This window comes from Kwoniella europaea, chromosome 2 (genome assembly GCF_036810445.1).
Source record: "Kwoniella europaea PYCC6329 chromosome 2, complete sequence".
Lineage (NCBI taxonomy): Eukaryota > Fungi > Basidiomycota > Tremellomycetes > Tremellales > Cryptococcaceae > Kwoniella > Kwoniella europaea.
Window position 1 is genome coordinate 2,988,375 of NC_089488.1, and position 19,350 is coordinate 3,007,724.

Sequence of the window (19,350 nt, forward strand, 5' to 3'; positions counted from 1 at the left end):
TGGGCACGACTCATCTTTAAAGATCGGATTTAAAGAACAGGTCTTTGTACAGTACCTATCTATTTTAGACAGATTAGAACATCATCTTCATCATTATCATCAAATGTAGCTTTACTTGTACTTGTACTTATATTTTGTATCATATCCAGGAAATACATTCATACCATGCATAGGATAGTTATCGATCATGAATACCGCTCAGACCTATTGGGCAAGGTTTCCATTCCTGATACGATAATTTACGCCATCCTGCGGGCAATGTCGACAATGGAGTCGAAGAATCCTTGTCCGTCATCGATGTATTGACATCGGGTCTCGTAACCGTTGAAGCTGCAGTTCTTCTTCGCATTTCAAGTATCTGTGTATAATATCTAAGTCAGAATATGATATGCAGATTGAAAAGAGCAAATGTGAACTTACACTCTTGAATTCGGTCAACCTTTCTTCCATCTTTTCTATATTTGCATCGTCCATCGACGGGTTGTTGTCATTCAAGTCCATTCCTATCTCTAATCCTTTCAGACCATCTTCTTCCTCTTCCATTTCAAGCTCAGGTAAGAAATCGTCCATCCCATTGATATTTGAGTGGATTCCATTGTCCGAAAGTAACTTGAACAAACGACGTACACTACGTTTTGTCACAAAATCAGTCAGTCAGTCCAGATGAAACCGTATCTCAATTTTTCACTGAACAGACTCACACTATATCATCATGTAATTCCAACATCGAAGCTAACAACCTCTTGACTAATTCATTTTTCTCTTCTTCCAGCAACCGCAATGCTTCTTCACCTTCCTCTTCATTTTTCCATAACCAAATGAACCATATGGCCAAGTTCCATCTGAAACTCCGTTGATCATTCTGCTTCTCTTTCGCGTTGACATCGACCTCACTCCTATGACCAGTATAGCCATTAACTTGTCCCTGATTCGGATCATGAGAATTGGGATTCAAGAGGATATCTAGTATTTTCGAAGATAGCTGAGAAGGTAAATCTGGATGAGAAGTCTGTTGTAAATGTTGAAGAAGGGGTAACCAAATTTTCAGTAGTGGTGTTGTTGGTGTTATAGATGTGAGAGGCGCTCTTTTCCTGTGAAATTTAAGAAGAACAACGGTTCATTTAGCTGACTCTTTCTGTTTATAAGTGTCTCTAGAAAGGATTAAGACCCACTGTATAGACGAAGGTACCAATCCCCCTTCACCAATCAATACATTCACTATTAACCTCAAATCATGATTCTGTAACGATCCTTTGATCTTGTTCAATTCCAGCGCAGATTGATCTTGTTCCCTTACTTCTTTCTCCCTCAATCTGAATTTGATAACTTTCTTCCATCTCTTGATCAACCCTTCTACTCTTCGTTCATCCTCTTTCATCCGTTCTAGTACTCCCGGTGGAAGAGATGCTGATGTCGAAGATGAAGATAGAAGAGGGAGAAAAGAGTAGTAATGTAAGTATGATATGCAAGATAGGAGAGACTGGTGTAAAAGAGCCAAAGGAGGAAGATCCTCATGGGTTGCTCGGTGTCTTAGGGCAATTAGAGATGGGGGAATGGAGAGTGATGAGGCGAGATGGGATATCGGACGGGCGTAGGGACCTATAGGAGTGTGTCAGTATAGTTTTAGGGATCTTTATACAAATAGGATGCTACATCCTAGTGAGATAACAGACTTACCATTCTGTAGAGGATCAACTAAACCGTTGATAAATCGCACAATAGCCATACCAATCATCATCCTCGATCTCTGAGATTCTTCCACGCCTTGTGGTGGGTAAGGTAACAGTTCGACGGATACCAAGGAATGTAAGAGGTGAATGAAAGTGGGACAAGAGGGGGAAGATATGTATATGCTCATCTACATATTTGAAGGATAATTAGCGAGATATGGCTACCAACAGCGAGATGGACCATATAAATGAATGCAACAGGGCTATAGTAGTTTTGATCATGTTTTACTCACTCTGGCTAGTCCTCTACGCCTGGAATGGACATCCGCATTAGGTGCGAACAGCATCTCGTACAGCTCTTCAAGCTCTGATCGTGATGACCATGGTGTCCTCTTCGGGGCTTTCATCGTGTGGTGTCCAGCGGTATTTCGGAATGAACGGGTAGTATGAGTGTTGTCGCGAAGGCTTCAGCTGGCTGTGACAATGGACAGAGCACTGATTGATGGATGCATCTACGAGTGAGATTGAGTTTTGGAAATTTGGTTCGAATCTCTGAACATCCAAAACACGAAAACATCAATAGGACATACTTCCGTCGGATGTAGAAGTCGCACTGGCTCATGTCTTGTCGAGAACAGCATAGGATCACCCAGCAAAGCAATGGATTGCAAACCTATATGTTTCTCTTGTTGTATGAAGGTTCTCCAGTACACGACAGTCCGGAAACAGCATACGCAGACCCCCTAAGAATCACAGATTGCAAAGCTACATGTTTCTCTGTTTATATGGGAATATTCATCGAGCACCATCGATGATCAGACATATTCGTATATAGTATCTAGTATATCTATCCTTATGCAGGTGGATAATGTCCTACCCAAAGTATCGTTGAAACTGTACTCCAGATAACACACCATCCAATCCAGTATTTACCTATTCTAGTCAACCTGATATACCCTCGTTCACCTATTATTTTCCTTCTATCCTGACTACTTTCGTTCTCTTTGTTTTCCCAGTTGACAGCTAATCCAGCTATGTTCCACCAAATTACAGGATCGGTCATACAAGTCCTTAGTAATATCTGAGTATGCGAGTTGAACAGTAAAAGTAACATCATCAAGGTATGATGTATATATAAGACCAGTATTTCGGATCGAGCGTGGTGCCTTCTTTGAGCTGTATGACAGGAGAGGACGATCTTCTTAATTCCCAGGACCGATGTGAGGAATATAGGTAGGGGTAATAAAATGTTTGGGATGTTTGGGATAGTCCAATAGTTGAGGAAACCTATATTCCTGATGGAGTGAAGCAGAACAAATCAGCTGCTAACGGATGACATATTGATTACCTAGGTCTGAAGCTGGTTTAAACGTGATGTTCTACTCACCAATACTCCTTCTGAACAAACCCATAAACGAATGGTAGTCGACTTTCGCACCATGGTCTTCTCGGCTCCTCATCCCGATGGCAAAATGACTGGTACGCGTACCACTGAAATATCAAAAAGGGTGATACGGTCAATACACCTGGTATGACGAGCTTGTATGGTCGAGTGAGCAACCTCTACACGAGACAGGTATGTCAGCTTGTCACTGTGATATAGCATCCGGATTGACAGACAGGTACATAGGTCGACTAGTCAGTGTACTCACTCTGAATAAGACCTTGAGTGTTATTCGATCCACCGAGAGTCCTTCCGACAATCCTACTCCACCTAGAATCAAGATATTGAATATCCCCGTAGCTCTTAAACCCGTCGAGCAAGCAAATATCAGCCCCGACAACAGATATTGTCGTTTGACTATCAACAGATATGCCCCTAGGAACGTTGTGAATGCGTACAAAGGCTCAGTATATGGTAAAGAAGGTACTGGTGTAGGCGGGATCATATATAGTATCGTAGTGAGCAGGGCGGAGGTAGGGTTATACAGGTGGACTGTAAGCCTTTACAACCAATATGCAGCAGCAAGGGGGGTCAGCATCTTGCTTTAGCTGGAAATTTGCGCAAAGAGGGATTCTGTTTTGATGCATCAAGCTCACTTGTACAGTATAACACTGGCTCCTACCCATGCTACAGCACTAACTCCCACACCACTCCAAATGATATCCTCGACTTCCATTTCTCGCCCTGTGATGCAAGCTACGCTTTGACCCAACAACCGCAATAGCCCCATCAGAAGAGGCTGAAAAGCCAATTGCTGCTCAAACTCGTACCCATTCTGACCTATCGAAGCGAAGTGAATAGCATCCCATCGTAGACCCGGTAAATTATCGGGGGAGAGTAGAAACTGAGACGAATCGAAGGGTGTTATGAGTTTAGATAGAATGTAAAGCAGGGAGATGTGGATGAGTCGAATGGAAGTACCTAGTATGATGATGAGGAGTGTGGGCGACTGAGTCACCTTCAAGATAGGCGTAGGTGTAGAGGACGCTAAGGTGGTCATTGCATCTTGAGTCATACTTTGATGAGGCCGGTAGATTGTTAAAGAAAGAGAAAAGTCATATGTGCGTTTTGGATGACTTGGATTCTTTGCAACCTGCATGGTCAACCTCCACTTTCCCAACTCTGGTCAAACTTTGCACTGATGAAGAGGTAACAATGACGGATTATGATCATGGTCTGTTCAGAATAGGATTGCATTTGTTGTCCATCCGTGACACATATGAATGAGTATAAATGGTATGGTGCCGGTATGTTTACAAAAATGTATATACAAGAAAGACTTTTAATATATGAGATTTCCACAATCTCTTTTATTTATTCGTTACATTGATCGTTAACTACATCCTTTTTCATTTGATATGGGGGAGTAGTCGATGTCAACGAAGGGAAGTAGAATTGAATTCTTCCAATACCCTTTTAACGAATTTTGATTCTGATTTGGATTGATCGCCTGTAGTCCAATGAACAGGTGAACGATCGAAACTATTCATCATTACCATCATCAGCTATCATCCTTTGCCATTAACGTGATAGACCAGATTTACCCATTAAAAGTACTTGCTGCACATAAAGTATAAGCACCCATTTCGGTCCATCCTACCCAATCTCCCACTTCCATCCCCTTAGGCATATCGACCAACTGCCTTACGCAATCGATAGAATCGCACGTGGGTCCCCACACGCTCGCTTTCTCCGTGTTGGTATATCCCATTTGAACTGGTAGATCGACATCGACAGCGACGTTGGGCAAAGGCGGGAAAGGTGGTGCGGTAGAAGTGAGATCACCACCGATGGTAAGAGGATGGGGATGAACGATCTGGTGATCGAACATGATACAGTTGAAAGAACCGTAGACACCATCGTTGATGTAATACATCACATCGGCGGCACCTTCAGTCTTCTCCTCTTCTTCTTGTTCTTCAGCTGGCGCAGGGGCACCGGCGATAGGTTGTTGAGCTCGTCTAGAGGCGATGATGGAAGTGGCAAGGGTGAAGGCTGATGGAGAATGAATGTCAGTCAAAACCTTCCCATAATGGTTACGCTTCAAATCATGGGACTTACCACTTGAAACCATGAATCTTCCAGGTTCAGCGATGATTCTGACTCCACTTTCTTCAGGGAAGTACAAGTCGAAACTATCCTTTAACACCTGAGTCATCTCTGGGAAAGTTTCTCTTTCAAAACCACCACCGATATCAAGTAACGTGAAATCGTATCCCGCTAATTTACCCATATCGAAGACTTTTCTAGCTCTCCATACCGCATCGGCAAATTGCATCGGATCTTTACATCCTGAACCGACATGAAAAGAAACCCCAACAACGTTCAGATCCAATTTTTTGGCCAATGCTAATAATCCTGGACAAGTTGATAAAGGCGCACCAAATTTCAAACCCAATCTGCACAAAGACTTGGAATCGTCTGTAAGGATTCTCAAGACTAGTTTAGCAGTAGGATAAAGCTTCTTGATCTTGTAGAGTTCATCGGCATTATCGAAAGTCATCATCTCGACTCCCTTGACAGCGGCATTCTTGATGAATGATGCGGGTTTACAAGGGTTGGCGAAGATAATTCTATCGGGAGAAGGAGCAGATGGGAGTGACAACACAGCGTTGATCTCCGACATGGAGGCACAGTCGAAGGAGGTTCCCAAGAGTGAAAGTAGGTGTAAAACTTGAGGTGAAGGGTTACACTTGGTCGCATAGAAAATTTCTACTCGTTTGCCGATAGGCGAGTTCTTCCATTCTAAGTAAGATTGATAGATTGCTGAAAGATCACATGCGAAGAAAGCTGATTCATCATCATCCGATTGTTGAACTCTTGACGAGATGATTTGTTGTATCAACGCGTGAACGGATTTCTCGTGGATCGTAGATGACAATGCTGGATGTTCTTCGTCGTATCCTGAGCATACCGAAGGAGCGGTCGTAGGTGGGGTGGGCAGGTTCCTGCTAGCCAAATAAGGTAATCTAGCTGTAGGGTCAACGACTTTCACCAAGTCATTGACTGAAGTTGGAGTTGGAAGTGCTTGTTGTTCCGCCCAAGTGGTTTGTTCTTGGGAGATAGCGACCTCAGTCGGGGTCATGTAACCTTTGACGGTGGTGGCGGCCATTTTTACTATTCGTATCTTCTGTTCTAAGTACAGGCGAATGCGAGCGGAAAGAGGGGGGTGGCGATGAGGGATTTTTGGGGGAAGATGGCGGATGATTTTATTGGTCGTCCGTCGTCCCAGAGGGTATATTTGCCACCTAACAAATCAAAAGAAAGTCAGCTTCTGCTCTTGTATCCATTGAGATGTTCATCTACGCCCCCGAAAGAACCGTCCTCATCTTCCGACCTCCTTTTCCCAAGAGATGTATGTTGTACTCACAGTCAGGGTGCAACGTGTCGGGGTCACACGTGTACGCGAGAGAGGGTGGTGACGACGGCTATGCTAAGGAGAGCGTTGGTGGACGCTTCGTTAACAAGTTTACCAAGGTATGTATGGCCTTTTTTGTCGATTGAGAGAGAGAAAGGGAAAGAGAAAGGAAAACAAAGATGATGATTTTCGACAAGTCCCAATTGCCCACTACCAAATTCCCATTGAACGTAGTGATGGAGGTAGTTTGGATTACATTTTCAGACTGGCACTGCACCAAGGGTAATGGGAGAAGGATTACAATTTTTGTAAATAGGGTAAATAATAGCCCATGCGTCATGATTGTTCCTTTCTTTTAGTGCGCTCAGCGGCATTATCGCATTTGTGGCACCTACTCCCTGCTATCACAACAATAAGTATGAATAAGAATAGGCAAGAGCCTGCTTTGAATGATTCGTCTTAGGACTGGAATTCGAATATGATCCGAGTGATACTTGATGAACGTTCGTGAGTGAGAAGTCGATGATATCAGATCTTGACGATCAATTGTCTAAGCACACTGATGCGCAAAGCAGGGCAGACCGAAAAATACGCTACACTCAATCATACCCTCCTTTGACCGTCCATCGTGAGAATTAAGCGAGAAAGTCGAGCTCAATGTCAAGATTGGTATTGTCCACGCAATATGTTACTGTCCGAAAGACATGGCATCAGGTGAGGTATTCGGATTGGCCAACATTCAAGTCACACATCGCATCGACACTCCGTTGTGGTGGGTATATAGTCGATACTGTACTGAAATCAGTTGATTCTGGTGATTCGTAGAAATGTAATGGGTTACTAATGGTGTAACGGAGGATGTCCGTGCGCAATGCCCCCGATATTGATTTCTCGACCGAATGGTATTCACTCGACTTTGCATGATTATCGTTCTGATTCATAACTATTAACTCTGATTGTGATCTCTTTCCTTACTCACACACCATCATATAGCTCTGTGCATACAAACACAAACACTCACAGCGACCTACTCAATACCTTCGATACGCGAGAAGCGAATATAATCAGGATGATCTTCTTGCCACTCAATTTGATCGTCCACTGCATCTTATCGATATCACCACGAGTCCTCGGCTTCATTCAAGACCCCTACAATCCTTATCCCTCCAATACTTCACTGGACGGTGATCTATTCAACCCAAAAGCCACCGATGATATAAGCATCCCCAATCCGGAGCATGTACGGTTCATTGGTTGCATCTCATTTGGTGGGTTTCAAGAACTGTTACAGGAAAATGGAGTTCAAGGGGTATATCTGCCATCAAGGGATGGGTGTATAGTGAGTTCATCCCTCTAATTCTTCACCTTCTACCCTACCACTTCCTCGCTTGATACTGTATGGTCATATCAGATAGGTATCGTAATCAGAGCTGACGTGATCGTAAAGACACTCTGCCGCGTTGATCAACCTTTCGGTCTTGCCTATTTCTCGGAACATGCAAAGTCTTGTTACTGCGCACCTAAAGAACAACATCCGATGATTGAATGGGTGGTGGGCGGGATGGACGATGAAGGTAATTGTGGTGGATGGGATGATGTGTCCGTGAGTATGACGGTATATCACTCTTTCCATCTACCTTCGGCTTTTAAAATCTGGAGGAGATCGCACTGTCATCTTCGCTGATGAAATAACTTATTCAGATCGATTACTTAAATCTCCCTTGGATCTTTCACGGTTGTTACTCCTCCCTCTGGTCCACACCGTATCGCAGCGAAATCGTTTCGGATCCGATAGAATGCGTCAACAGCTGTCAACCCCGGGATGGAAGTGTCGCTATGATCCCTCGAGTGGAAGGTGATGGATGGTTATGCGCATGTTATGAAGAACCGACAGAAGGTGTGATAGGTCGACAATGTGGGCTGGGAATTTGGCAAGCTTACTTTAGGAATTTGAAATATGTTAGTTGGGTTCAAGGAGGCGGTGAATCGTCGTAGAACATAGTTATTGGATCGATTGAGTAGTTTTGTTTGGTATTATATTACATTGATAGTTGTATGTCCCACATAACTCCATGTTATCTACTTGTCTCATGTCAAGAAATAGCAACAGGAATGTTTAACAACGTCTGGCACCCAATATCGTGTTGACGACATAGCTCACCTGACCTCAGCAGAGTGCTTTGTGTACTTTTCGCTGATCTGTCCTTGGTAGGAACCGAACTAATTAAAGTCACTTCGCTCCACCTTATATGACCTCAGAACAGCTGATTATCGTCATCCTTCTGGGACAACATATATATATACCAATGATCTCTCACCGCAGGAGCCTCATTTAAAAACAACCTTTGATCCGTTTCAGATAACAATTGCTATGAGATAACCCAGTCTTCTGCTTTTCCGACAGTACTTGTGGGTATCAAGTCTGGGATCAGTATGCGAGATATTCCAGCCCTTGATCGGCGTCAAACAAGCCTCGAGGACAGTGGAGGTTATCGGGGATGTACGTATGTGCATCAGGATCTTGTAACAGACAGTCTTGTTTGATAAATCGTTCATGTCATGTTCCCCGTGACATGCTGTTGATCAATCCATGGTGTACTTACGAGGCGACCTTTATGCATAGCGGCAGATCAATCGAATTAATCATCAATGGCTGTGTCATATCCTGGTTGCAATGAGCACCTGGTACAGAAATCCAGCCCACTTGCTCAGTCGCCACCATACACTGATTTGTGTCGCTACTTCCATCAATCTTTCTTCAAACCTCAACATAGTTTCTATAGATCAACATGAGACTTGCCACAATCTCCGCTTTCCCACTCTTCAGTCCACTGCTCAAACACACTACTGCCCAATGGACCGAATCCGATCTTCACTTTCACCCTGAACGATTGGTATGGGTCAAAGAATCCTGGTTCCAAGCTCTTTTAGCATGAACTTGCACAGGGTAGATTACCTCAGATGCTAATCCCGGATATATTCCTTGAAGAGTGTAATGTGAGTAGATGGATGGACGTACTGTCATACATACGACCTGCCCCTCCACCCTCTATCGCTAAGCACTGTTCTATCTTGACTTGGTGAAAGCTCGAAGTTCAGCTGAAATGCTCCATAGAGATCGTGTTGGGAGTCCGATTACTCCTATACCTACTGGCATGGGCAGGCTAAGCAATGCCTCTGTTCGAACGAATATACTTTTGCCCACAATGTCAATGAAACAAATCTGCAACCTCCTCAGTTCAACAAAGATACTTTCGCTAGAGTGAGTTCATCATCCATCTTTCATCCCTCAATCAAGCTGACCATTCATCTTTGCACTTTCAAGTTCACTCGACTTAATTCTAACTTCTCTACGTACCCGTGTATCGCCAACCTGACAGAAATCTCATACCGCAATTCCACAGCAGACAAAGTAGAAGACTGTATCGCCTCGTGCGGCGACCCGACAGAAGAAAGGCAAAGTGTATTCACGATCGTTCGTCCTACACTCACACAACTTGAACCAGACTATTTCTTATACGATTACGAGTGTCAATGTGTTGAGGTCTATCAGGTTAAGACACACAGTAAATGCGGGTATGAAATTTTACACCAGTACGGTAGATTCCTGAGTGTATAATTCGGGTTGGATACTGCACGCGTACGCACGATTGTATAGAATGAATTATTCAACATTTCTTTCGTCATTTGTTTCCTTGTATTCCATGTCGTTTCACCTATCTCACCAGTACTACGTTACAAGGGTATCATGTGCGGACACTCTTTCCTTATCTCAATTACAGCAGCTGATTGTGATCAGGCATTTCCATGTGGCTTTTCGTTCCCATATCTTCTCCATCCGACGCTTCGATGCCCTCTATATCCCACCTAGTACATAAGGTTCATGAAAGTCCTGTCATGTATTGGATTCCGTATCGCACGGGAGACCTGGATTCGATCTTACTCAAAGTGTTCTGTCTATTCCATGGGGTACTCGCATCAGCCCCCCACAGCTCATTCGTGAACACCGATACGCACTAGTACCTTAAAGAGGCGTTTCCCCTTATACGCTACTAGTTCCCTTTGGTCAGACACATTCTTATCACCTGACTGCTTCAAGCGACGGCTTTGTAGGTCAATTAGCTTCACGTGATGCACAATCAAGAGAGAATGGAGCTTCGAAATCAACCAAGCGACGGTAATTTCGGTCTTTTCCGAATCTCTTATCAATGCGGCAATGGTCACGAGATATCGGCCTACCTCAAGCTACTCAGCAGGAAACATATAAGAATGACCCTCATTTCAGTGTGCGCACCATGACTGAGGAAGATATAATCCCATCGCACAGTATACAGAATGTTATCACGGGAAGACATGGTGAAGGAAGACGATAAAGTCGCATCTGCGAATGTCGATATCAAAGATGCCGATTACGATTACGATCCGACGACTATCCCGGCTGAAGAGTCCGAGATTGATCAGGCATACCTAAACGCCTCTAAGCTTACTAGATTATTTAGAGGTACCTTATTCCAGATGATCATGTTCGGAGCGTAAGTCTATCCATTGCCCACAACAATTACGGATTATTCCTCGCTGACATGAAATCGTGACTTCATACGGTAGCTTATCTTTCGTCGGTCCCGCTATGTCAGATGCTATAACCAATCTTGGAGGTAAGTCATCTTGCAACATAAAAGTCGTTCCCTGTGTTCGATCGGTATGTTGACGAATCTACGACATGCAGGTGGTGGTCTGTCTACGCCTTACTTAGCAAATCTGGCAACAGCATTACAATATGCAATGTCGTGTGTTATGACGCTCTTCGGTGGTCCATTGATCAATAAATTTGGTATAAAATGGTCATGTATGATCGCTGCTGTCACCTTCCCTCTTGCTGGTTCCGGTTACTATGTCAGTGCGAAATTTGATGTAGATTGGTATCTCTTGTTCAGTAGGGTGAGTCCGGATGCTACGAGGTATACATGCATAAACTCTCATCGTCGTGCTGACAAGTATTCTGAAGGTACTTGGAGGTCTCACCGCAGGGTTCTTGTATGTCGGTGAAACAACTGCGATGCTTTCATATCCTCATGTACACGAAAGAGGTCGTTATCTAGGTCAGTGTCTGGCTTCTCCCCCTGCGCAACTCATGAGTGTCACGCTCAATAAACTGACTAACTCATAGGTATCTGGTCGGCGATGCGTAATTCGGGAAGTGTCATGGGTGGCGCTATCAACTTTTCCACCAACAACACACAATCTTCAGCTGGAGGTATTGCCTGGTCAACGTATCTGATCTTCATTGGTTTCGGTGAGTACGATCTTTATTGTACATAGTGATTCGAGCTAACTCTGCGTATGTTCAGAGTGCACTGGTGTGGTCTGGGCGTTCTTGTTATCGAAAACCTCGAAAGTGAGAAGAAGCGATGGCACCAAAGTCCCTTACTCAAAGGATCTGTCCTGGAAAGAGGAGTTTGGTGCTCTGATCAAACACGCACAGAACAAAAGGGTCAGTCTGAGCTCATGGTTACAAGGGACCAGAAAAAATGATGTAATGACTGATATATCGACCTCTCGCAGACCTGGCTGGTCTTCCTACCTGCCTTCTACTCATTCTTCTACGGCGGTGTCTACGGAACATACCTTTCATTGCACTTTTCGGTCCGGGCTAGAGCTTTGTCGTCCTTGATCGTCCGTGAGTCATGACTTTCACCTAGTCTCCCGTATCAGACGAAGCTGAATCCTTAATTTCAGCCACTATCGTCATCCCAATGGTCATGGCGTACGGTGCTATGCTCGATAACAAGCGATGGAGCCAAAAGACAAAAGGATGGGTAGCATTTGCCATGTGGGCCATCCCTCAAGCGGCATGTATGATCTGGACTGGTATAGAATATGGTAAATTCGCCAAAGAGGGTACCATAGCGTTTGATTATCAAACGTGAGTCATTTGATCCCAATTCATAATAGCATGGATTTCCGATGCTGATAATCGTTTGATGTCGCTCACTTTTAGACATGGTCGACGATGGGCTGAAGCTTACCTGCCATACCTGATAATCTTCACAACCGGTTACTGGACTCAACTGTCCATCTACTGGATTCTCGGAACATTTTCAACCGATGTCAAATCCTCTTCAAGAACCGGTGGTCTATTTAGAGCGTTTGAAACTGCTGGTCAAGCTGTCTCGTACGCCATCAATGCCAATACGGGAGATAAGAGGATTCCTTTATACGTACTTTGTGCGATCTTCGCTTTGACCTTACCTTGTATGACGGCTTTGATCAAGCTCATCCCCGAAAAACCAGCGGACAATGATGATGTCGCCGATGGACAGGTGGTATACGCACGAGAGCAAATGGAACAAGCAACCTCGTAGAAACGTGGACATGAGGTGTAAGTATGGTTGTGACTGACCCACGAATTAGGAGATCGACGGAACGCAGATGCTGGAAGGTGTGGCTAAATGGAGGGAGTCATTGTGTTCGGAGTCTGAATGTCTGAAATTTGTATGACAGTCTCGTGATTGGACTGTGACTTGAATGAATGATCTGCTTTGTAGTTGGATCGATGATCATACCATTTTATGCAGTTGCTGATGGATCTGCACTCGATCTTAGGCCAAAAGCACTGCTTTTCGCAGATGGAATAGACTTGATTAACAAGCGGTCATCCGGTATGCCAAGCCTCGGCAATAAGGCTTCGTGATGGCAGATCAGCTTTGCGATCTTGCTCCTATCATCAGATCCAAGGGACCCGAGGAACGGCAAACATCAGTCTCTCAGCTGCTTAGCTGTATATTTAGCATGATTGTCTATCCACCACAACGAGATATGTATACTGTATATAATACCCATCGGTCCATTCACAACACTTGAATCCTGGCTGCCTCCCCTCAAACTCTGTGTACGTCATGCTCGCGGTTGTTATTACTCTCTCGCTTTGTTTGGGAAATGTTCTTGCCCAAGATCGATTCAACGGCACACAGTACAGCCCTGAAAGATTGACCTGCGCTACTGCAGAATGGTTTGATTATGTCTCCCACGATCCTGATTCCGTCGGTGTCCTCAGACCGGAGAGTGATGTCTGGTATTGTCGCGTAAGCAACCTGGACTTGTTCTTCCTACTCTCTCCCTGTCCTTCCCATGACGACTTGGCACGATGAGTATACTGGCTGATCGAGCCGATCGAATAGTACAACTGCAATGCCGATAATCACAATCTCGCTTACTGGCAAACTTCATCTGGATTATGCTATTGCTCCTTAGAGCAGGAAGTTCCAGCTGATCAAGTTGGCAACGCAACAACTAACATCGATGGGTGTTGGTCAGGAACGCTTGCTAGGGTAAGTACTGTATCTCTCCTATTTGCCACCTCAGCCAGTCTATCTGTACCACTGACTGTGAAACTTGAAAATAAGCTCGATGATCTTCAAGCAGATTATGATTCCGAATGGTGTACCAATGATTTACTTGGTCAAACACCGTACTTAACCTTCTCAGCTCCCACGATCTTGGGCTGCATAGGAGGATGTGGTTATCCACCGCGTCCAATCGATTACCCTGGCACGTACATCTACACAGCTGCAACGCCTCGATATGACGATGCAATGCAAGAATACAACTATCTCTGTCAGTGCTTTGACCATAGAATCGAGACTTACAATGACGCTGTTGGCTGTGGGTTCGGTAAAGTCCATTGGTTCCAACGGATTCGATACTATGTGGAAGAGTGAGTGATATCCAAAAGGCACACGAGATCGAAAGGTTCAATGGACAGCTGAGTCTTCATTTGACTATAATTAGGCTTTAAAAGGAGGTCAACAGGTAATACGGACCATCAATACGACCGGTCCTCTCAAGCAAACTCAGGCGGTAGCAGCTTGTATATCCCCAAAGTTGGTCATGCCGGCACAAACTCTCAGATTAGGACACTTTTCGTAATCGTGTTACCGAACACCATATGCAACGAGATACTCATGTCCCGACGCTCATGAGGATTGCCAAGGTCTCCCAAGATCACTGAGCTTCAATTTATCTTGTTTCACTTTCATTCACTTGTTCGATTATCTCGTCCCACAGCACAACTTCACATAACTTATCGCTCTCGACCATTCTCCCCAATCTAAGCATCAGGCATGGTTTGAGCTTGGTCGGCCTCAGGAATAGGGGGAAGACCTGTCCATCTGTCTTTGACAAACAGCTCAGCGGCGAAAGGAATCGTTCGGAAATCAGGGAGGTTTCCGGTTTCTACATATTAGACACAGTCCATTAGTGTCTATCTTTACGAATTTGGCAATGCAGTCAGACAACTCACGAACTGCCATGGCATCACCAAAAGCCTTGGATTTGTGAGCGAGAGCTGAGCCGCAAGTACCACAGAAGAGTCGCGTTACTGATCATAGGTACGCGTCAGTTAATATGGATGTGTCGGAGCAGATAAGAGACAAGTATATGATCCCTTACCGGTATTTCCACTAGCTGCTTTGGAGTTATACTCTCGAACATCCCCAGTGAACTATACAGGTATGATGATAAATGTCACAACCGCTTATGGGCATTGCAATTTGCGCGAAGATCTCACCTCGACTTCTGAGATTTTAGGGAGAATGTTGGTGGAATGAGCTGAGCCAGAAGTCTTTTGACAATCGGTGCCTAGATGTTCAAAATGATCAGGATCAGCTATGGCTCGGATCGCCGAAATCTTCAAACTGCTTTCTCTTCTTGACGCATGATACTAGAATGGGGCCCATAGAAAAACGAGCTTACAATGACAAGCGATTTGCTTCTCTTGAGTGGAGTCGACCTTGATCTGAACAGATCCGCAGAGACATGATCCGGTGTGAGGCATACTGATAAGATAAGATTAGACTGATTTTCCTGGTCGCTGGTAAAATTGATCAAAGGTGAGAACTTGATGGAAAGGAGTACTTGAAAGGTCAAGCAGAGTATATATAAAGGCTCCATTATGTTGTGTCCTTTGGAGAATTCAGGGTACGTTGCTGGCGGTTGGTATGCAGCCTGGACGTCATAGCCTATGTTTCCAAACACCGGGACAAATTACCTTATTCGGAGACTCCGTTACTCGTCAACCCAGTATTCGCTGCAGATGTGTGACCGGAATTCGACGATTTATCCATCTTGGAATGGAGAGTCGTATATCATGCGTACATGTGCATACATGAGTATGTTGAACCCGCACAGGGCCACAGCTAAATCTGTAGCCTTAGGAAGCAGAGCAGGGACAGGACGGAGGATAACCTTAGACAGTTACACATTTGTTCACTAAACTTGTTTCGCTTCACTCTTTATCGCTAATGTCAACACCTAACCCTGGCGCAATGTCGAAGCAAACACCCGACTGGCTCGCTAGTGTCACTCACGTGGAGTTCGTTGTCGATAAACAGAATTTTGATCAAGTCGTGAATCACTATTTAGATTGGGAAGGTACCTTGCTCTCTCGCCATCCCAGACCCGCATTTGCACATCCCCATAAATTCCCCTTTGTTGCTAGGATCGCCCTTGGTAAGTGCGTTGGGACCGGTTCGTTGTGGGACGTCTATCAAGCCAAAATGTATCCCATCAATTCCACTTATCGAAATTCCGACTCGGTAAATGTGATGGTGAAATCTACCTCCTGCACGGATTTTGACGGCGACCAGTACTTCGGAGGGGATGATTTTTTTCATTCTAGGCAACAATAAGTTGGCGATGCAAGCGGTCAAGAATGACCATGAGTTCTTTACCAAACACCTATTGGATTTACAAGGGACAGTCATACCTACACATCATGGTACATATATAGAACCCGAAACGGAAGTTGCTTGCATGATCTTGGAGGATGTTGGAACGCCTGTCGGCAGAACCACTGCTTTAGGGTTCATTGATGCTTGCGCCAAGTAAGTGATTCTGGGAATGTTCTTGCAGCTGGTCTTACTGATGTAACCGAAGACAGACAATTGTCGGCATTTACCAAACTTTCCACGCGAGAAGGATGCTGCATAATGGGGCAGAACACTGGTACGTCTACCAAAGGCCCGATGGAGAGATACGCATCATAGATTTCCATCGAGCTCTCATCATGGACAAGCCAGAACTATGGTTAGAATGGGAAGAACGGAATCTGAAGATGGATGTTGGGCTAGCGCAATTGTGAGTAGAAAGTTCTCGCTTCAAGGTCGATCTAGGCTTAGAGCTGTGAAGCATCACATTAGAGGACTTCAAGAGAGAATACAAAGAGAGAAGGGGAAAGTCTACAAAGAGAAACCGAGGATAGATATCGGCGAGGTGACCATTCTGCAAAGGTGGGGCTATCGTCTGAACTCGACTGCCAATCCTCTACCCTGGGTTGGATGTCGACACATCAGGTGGAATCGCGTGGCTCTCGCTCTTTCACCTCTCACCTCTGAGTATATAGGCTGGGTCAGGCAGGGACTGGACATCGTCTAAAATGTACGGTACATCTTCAAAGCGTCGTGTTATACCATATGTATATCCTTAGGTATGTAGGCCTTTGTACATTCGTGCAGAGTTCAGCTGAATGTAAGCACAAGTCTTGAGCTTAACCTTGTAGATTTGAGATACGACGACATGTTAACCCTGACTCCAGTAAGCACACACTCAGCTAAGTAGGGTAGCCGCATACATCCATCTGACCACGTACTGGCCATATTATTCCTCCTCATCTCTTCTCTCCTGCAATCATGAAAACATTCTGCTTTGATCGCCATACGCATAAACAATATGATCAAGAAGATGCCCTCTTGGATTGATGATATAGATCAAGTCGAATTCAGCATTGACGAGAACGCTTTTAACCATATCGGTCATCATGCCTTCGATCTTGAAGGTACTTTCCCCAATCGTTATCCTGCATCACCAGTTCATCTAGCCCATTCCGATTTAGCCAAACTTCGACCTCTGATTAGCGTGAGAGTAAAGGTTGGGCAGCTTGTTGGCCGTGGCTCTTTATGGGATGTATTTCAAGCCAAGGTGTACCGCGTCAATACCACATGTAAGGCTCCATATATACATGGAGTGGAAGTGATGATCAAGTATACGTCGTGTATGGATTTTAACGGTGATATATGGCATGGAGGGGATAGCTACAATGTCTTAGATAGGAAATCGGCCCTTACAGCTGTGGAAAACGGTCAATCCTGAATTTTACACGAAACATCTAGTAGATCCACAAGGAACGGTTATACCCAAACATTATGGGACATTCATCAAGCCCGAGACGATCGTTGCTTGGATGATTCTGGAGGATGTTGGTAAACCTATCGGAAAAACAACATTTTCTAGGGTTTATTGATCCTGAAGATAAGTGAGTATCTGCTGGATTGTACCGATGGCTTGTAATGTAAGAGCGCTGATGCGGGTGTAACTGGAGAAAAATGATTGTGGGTCATTACGATACGTTCCACTCGAGGAATATACTTCATGATGGTGTAGACCGTTGGTACGTTTACAAAAATGATCATGGGGATGTACGGATCATAAATTTTCATCGATCCATGATGTTGAAGAAGCCAGGACTGTCGCTAGAATGGGAAGATCGATTGTTGAAGATGGACTGTAGACTTGCGAATTAGTAAGTTCGGCCTTTGAGCACAGCCTTTTCCACTCTCTGAGTCCGATGGGTCACTTGATGGGCCGAACTTGACTTATTATGATGGATGTGCGTAGCATCACTTTCGGAGACTTCAAGAAAGACTTTGACGAGAGGAATCGAGACCTCATTCGGGGGCGGAAGAGGCGACAGCCATATCAGATATTCGATGGCAGAGGTTCGGATACTACCAAGAGACCTAGGAGAGGTACGGCGAATTACGGTAATCGATCAAACAATAGATAGTCCTTCGTTCGTCAAGCGCATTTCTCAGGCAAAGCAGGTTATTCATTGAACCCTTCACGAATAACCAGCCATGTATGGAAGGTCCCGTACATTTACATGCTATGATATGTAATTTGATGTAGTCATTCATCGACTACAGTACAGTATGCTATGTGTTATGTATTATGTGTTACGTGTTATCCCGATATATTTCATGCTCATCCTCAGCGCGGCATTGATCCTTTTCCCGCTGAGACATGAATACCGCTTTCTCTCCACATTTCCTCCTCCCCATTTCCCTGTATAATCTAAGAGGTGGTCCAAAGCACTTGCAATTGGATCACCAATGTTGTGAAGTTTCTTCGAAGAGCAGTCGATAAGTGACAGTCTGTATAGTGATATTCGAGATGGATGTGTCAGCGTGGCAGAATTCTAAACATGTCGAAGGCGTTGATGCCCATGTTTCAGGGTTGGATTGGTTATTCAGTACTTTGGGGAGATGGTCAAGGCATGATTGATAATTGAGTGGTTGTGAGGTAATAGGCCTAGGTAAAGAGGATTGATATTCAGCCATCATCTGACTTGAGTCATATTGCTCCTTGCGACAGTGATGTATCACTAACACTCACATAAGCTGAATTCTTCTTGCAATTCGCCACTTTCCCTTTCCTGTTCTCACCAATTTCATCAGCTGTAATGGTATGGTACAAGCCTGTACACCAACAACTATATTACGATGAGGGCTATAATACGCATGATCGAAGGTAATTTCCGCTGTGGGTGATGCAAGCGACCGACAATTTCGCTATGGACCAACCACATCAAATGATAAGACATAGGCAAATTTAGTCGAATGGGAATATGTTAATTTGATGCTACGTTTGACTCACCAGACACTCATCTTCACTGTACACCTCTAGGCCTATCCACGCTTCTTCCATCCTGTTTCCAGGTGTCCTTGGTGTTATACATCCTATAAATTGAGGATCGTAAACTTCCGGATTTTCGTCTTTCCAAGAATCATCGATCTTTGGGTATGCCACCATGACCTCTATGGGAA

General features: G+C 44.5%; 9 protein-coding genes across 9 annotated transcripts; 5 read left to right on the forward strand and 4 right to left on the reverse strand.

The window, feature by feature from the left end:
- Nucleotides 1-178: 178 nt before the first annotated feature.
- Nucleotides 179-2,077, reverse strand: V865_007471 (uncharacterized protein; the record flags this gene model as incomplete). Its single annotated transcript, XM_066231218.1, has 6 exons — nt 179-358; nt 421-628; nt 702-1,091; nt 1,173-1,599; nt 1,678-1,858; nt 1,964-2,077. 6 exons carry the CDS (start codon nt 2,075-2,077, stop codon nt 179-181), a joined length of 1,500 nt encoding a protein of 499 aa, XP_066087315.1.
- A 446-nt stretch (nt 2,078-2,523) lies between these two features.
- Nucleotides 2,524-4,114, reverse strand: V865_007472 (uncharacterized protein; the record flags this gene model as incomplete). The annotated part of the gene is made up of 4 exons (XM_066231219.1): nt 2,524-2,965; nt 3,058-3,233; nt 3,323-3,614; nt 3,711-4,114. 4 exons carry the CDS (start codon nt 4,112-4,114, stop codon nt 2,524-2,526), a joined length of 1,314 nt encoding a protein of 437 aa, XP_066087316.1.
- Nucleotides 4,115-4,490: 376 nt separating this feature from the next.
- On the reverse strand, nt 4,491-6,226 carry V865_007473 (uncharacterized protein; the record flags this gene model as incomplete). The annotated part of the gene is made up of 3 exons (XM_066231220.1): nt 4,491-4,596; nt 4,659-5,109; nt 5,176-6,226. 3 exons carry the CDS (start codon nt 6,224-6,226, stop codon nt 4,491-4,493), a joined length of 1,608 nt encoding a protein of 535 aa, XP_066087317.1.
- Nucleotides 6,227-7,541: 1,315 nt separating this feature from the next.
- On the forward strand, nt 7,542-8,467 carry V865_007474 (uncharacterized protein; the record flags this gene model as incomplete). Its single annotated transcript, XM_066231221.1, has 3 exons — nt 7,542-7,811; nt 7,920-8,075; nt 8,174-8,467. The coding sequence occupies 3 exons, from the start codon at nt 7,542-7,544 to the stop codon at nt 8,465-8,467; spliced, it is 720 nt and encodes a 239-aa protein (XP_066087318.1).
- Nucleotides 8,468-10,807: 2,340 nt separating this feature from the next.
- V865_007475 (uncharacterized protein) lies at nt 10,808-12,834 on the forward strand (the record flags this gene model as incomplete). The annotated part of the gene is made up of 9 exons (XM_066231222.1): nt 10,808-11,004; nt 11,078-11,127; nt 11,199-11,410; nt 11,478-11,571; nt 11,640-11,765; nt 11,821-11,963; nt 12,035-12,149; nt 12,209-12,395; nt 12,471-12,834. 9 exons carry the CDS (start codon nt 10,808-10,810, stop codon nt 12,832-12,834), a joined length of 1,488 nt encoding a protein of 495 aa, XP_066087319.1.
- Nucleotides 12,835-13,368: 534 nt separating this feature from the next.
- Nucleotides 13,369-14,190, forward strand: V865_007476 (uncharacterized protein; the record flags this gene model as incomplete). The annotated part of the gene is made up of 3 exons (XM_066231223.1): nt 13,369-13,554; nt 13,651-13,800; nt 13,876-14,190. 3 exons carry the CDS (start codon nt 13,369-13,371, stop codon nt 14,188-14,190), a joined length of 651 nt encoding a protein of 216 aa, XP_066087320.1.
- A 389-nt stretch (nt 14,191-14,579) lies between these two features.
- On the reverse strand, nt 14,580-15,305 carry V865_007477 (uncharacterized protein; the record flags this gene model as incomplete). Its single annotated transcript, XM_066231224.1, has 5 exons — nt 14,580-14,704; nt 14,772-14,849; nt 14,921-14,972; nt 15,039-15,109; nt 15,224-15,305. The coding sequence occupies 5 exons, from the start codon at nt 15,303-15,305 to the stop codon at nt 14,580-14,582; spliced, it is 408 nt and encodes a 135-aa protein (XP_066087321.1).
- Nucleotides 15,306-15,795: 490 nt separating this feature from the next.
- V865_007478 (uncharacterized protein) lies at nt 15,796-16,903 on the forward strand (the record flags this gene model as incomplete). Its single annotated transcript, XM_066231225.1, has 5 exons — nt 15,796-15,979; nt 16,149-16,353; nt 16,410-16,474; nt 16,528-16,606; nt 16,669-16,903. 5 exons carry the CDS (start codon nt 15,796-15,798, stop codon nt 16,901-16,903), a joined length of 768 nt encoding a protein of 255 aa, XP_066087322.1.
- A 1,070-nt stretch (nt 16,904-17,973) lies between these two features.
- Nucleotides 17,974-18,311, forward strand: V865_007479 (uncharacterized protein; the record flags this gene model as incomplete). The annotated part of the gene is made up of 2 exons (XM_066231226.1): nt 17,974-18,047; nt 18,143-18,311. The coding sequence occupies 2 exons, from the start codon at nt 17,974-17,976 to the stop codon at nt 18,309-18,311; spliced, it is 243 nt and encodes an 80-aa protein (XP_066087323.1).
- Nucleotides 18,312-19,350: the final 1,039 nt, after the last annotated feature.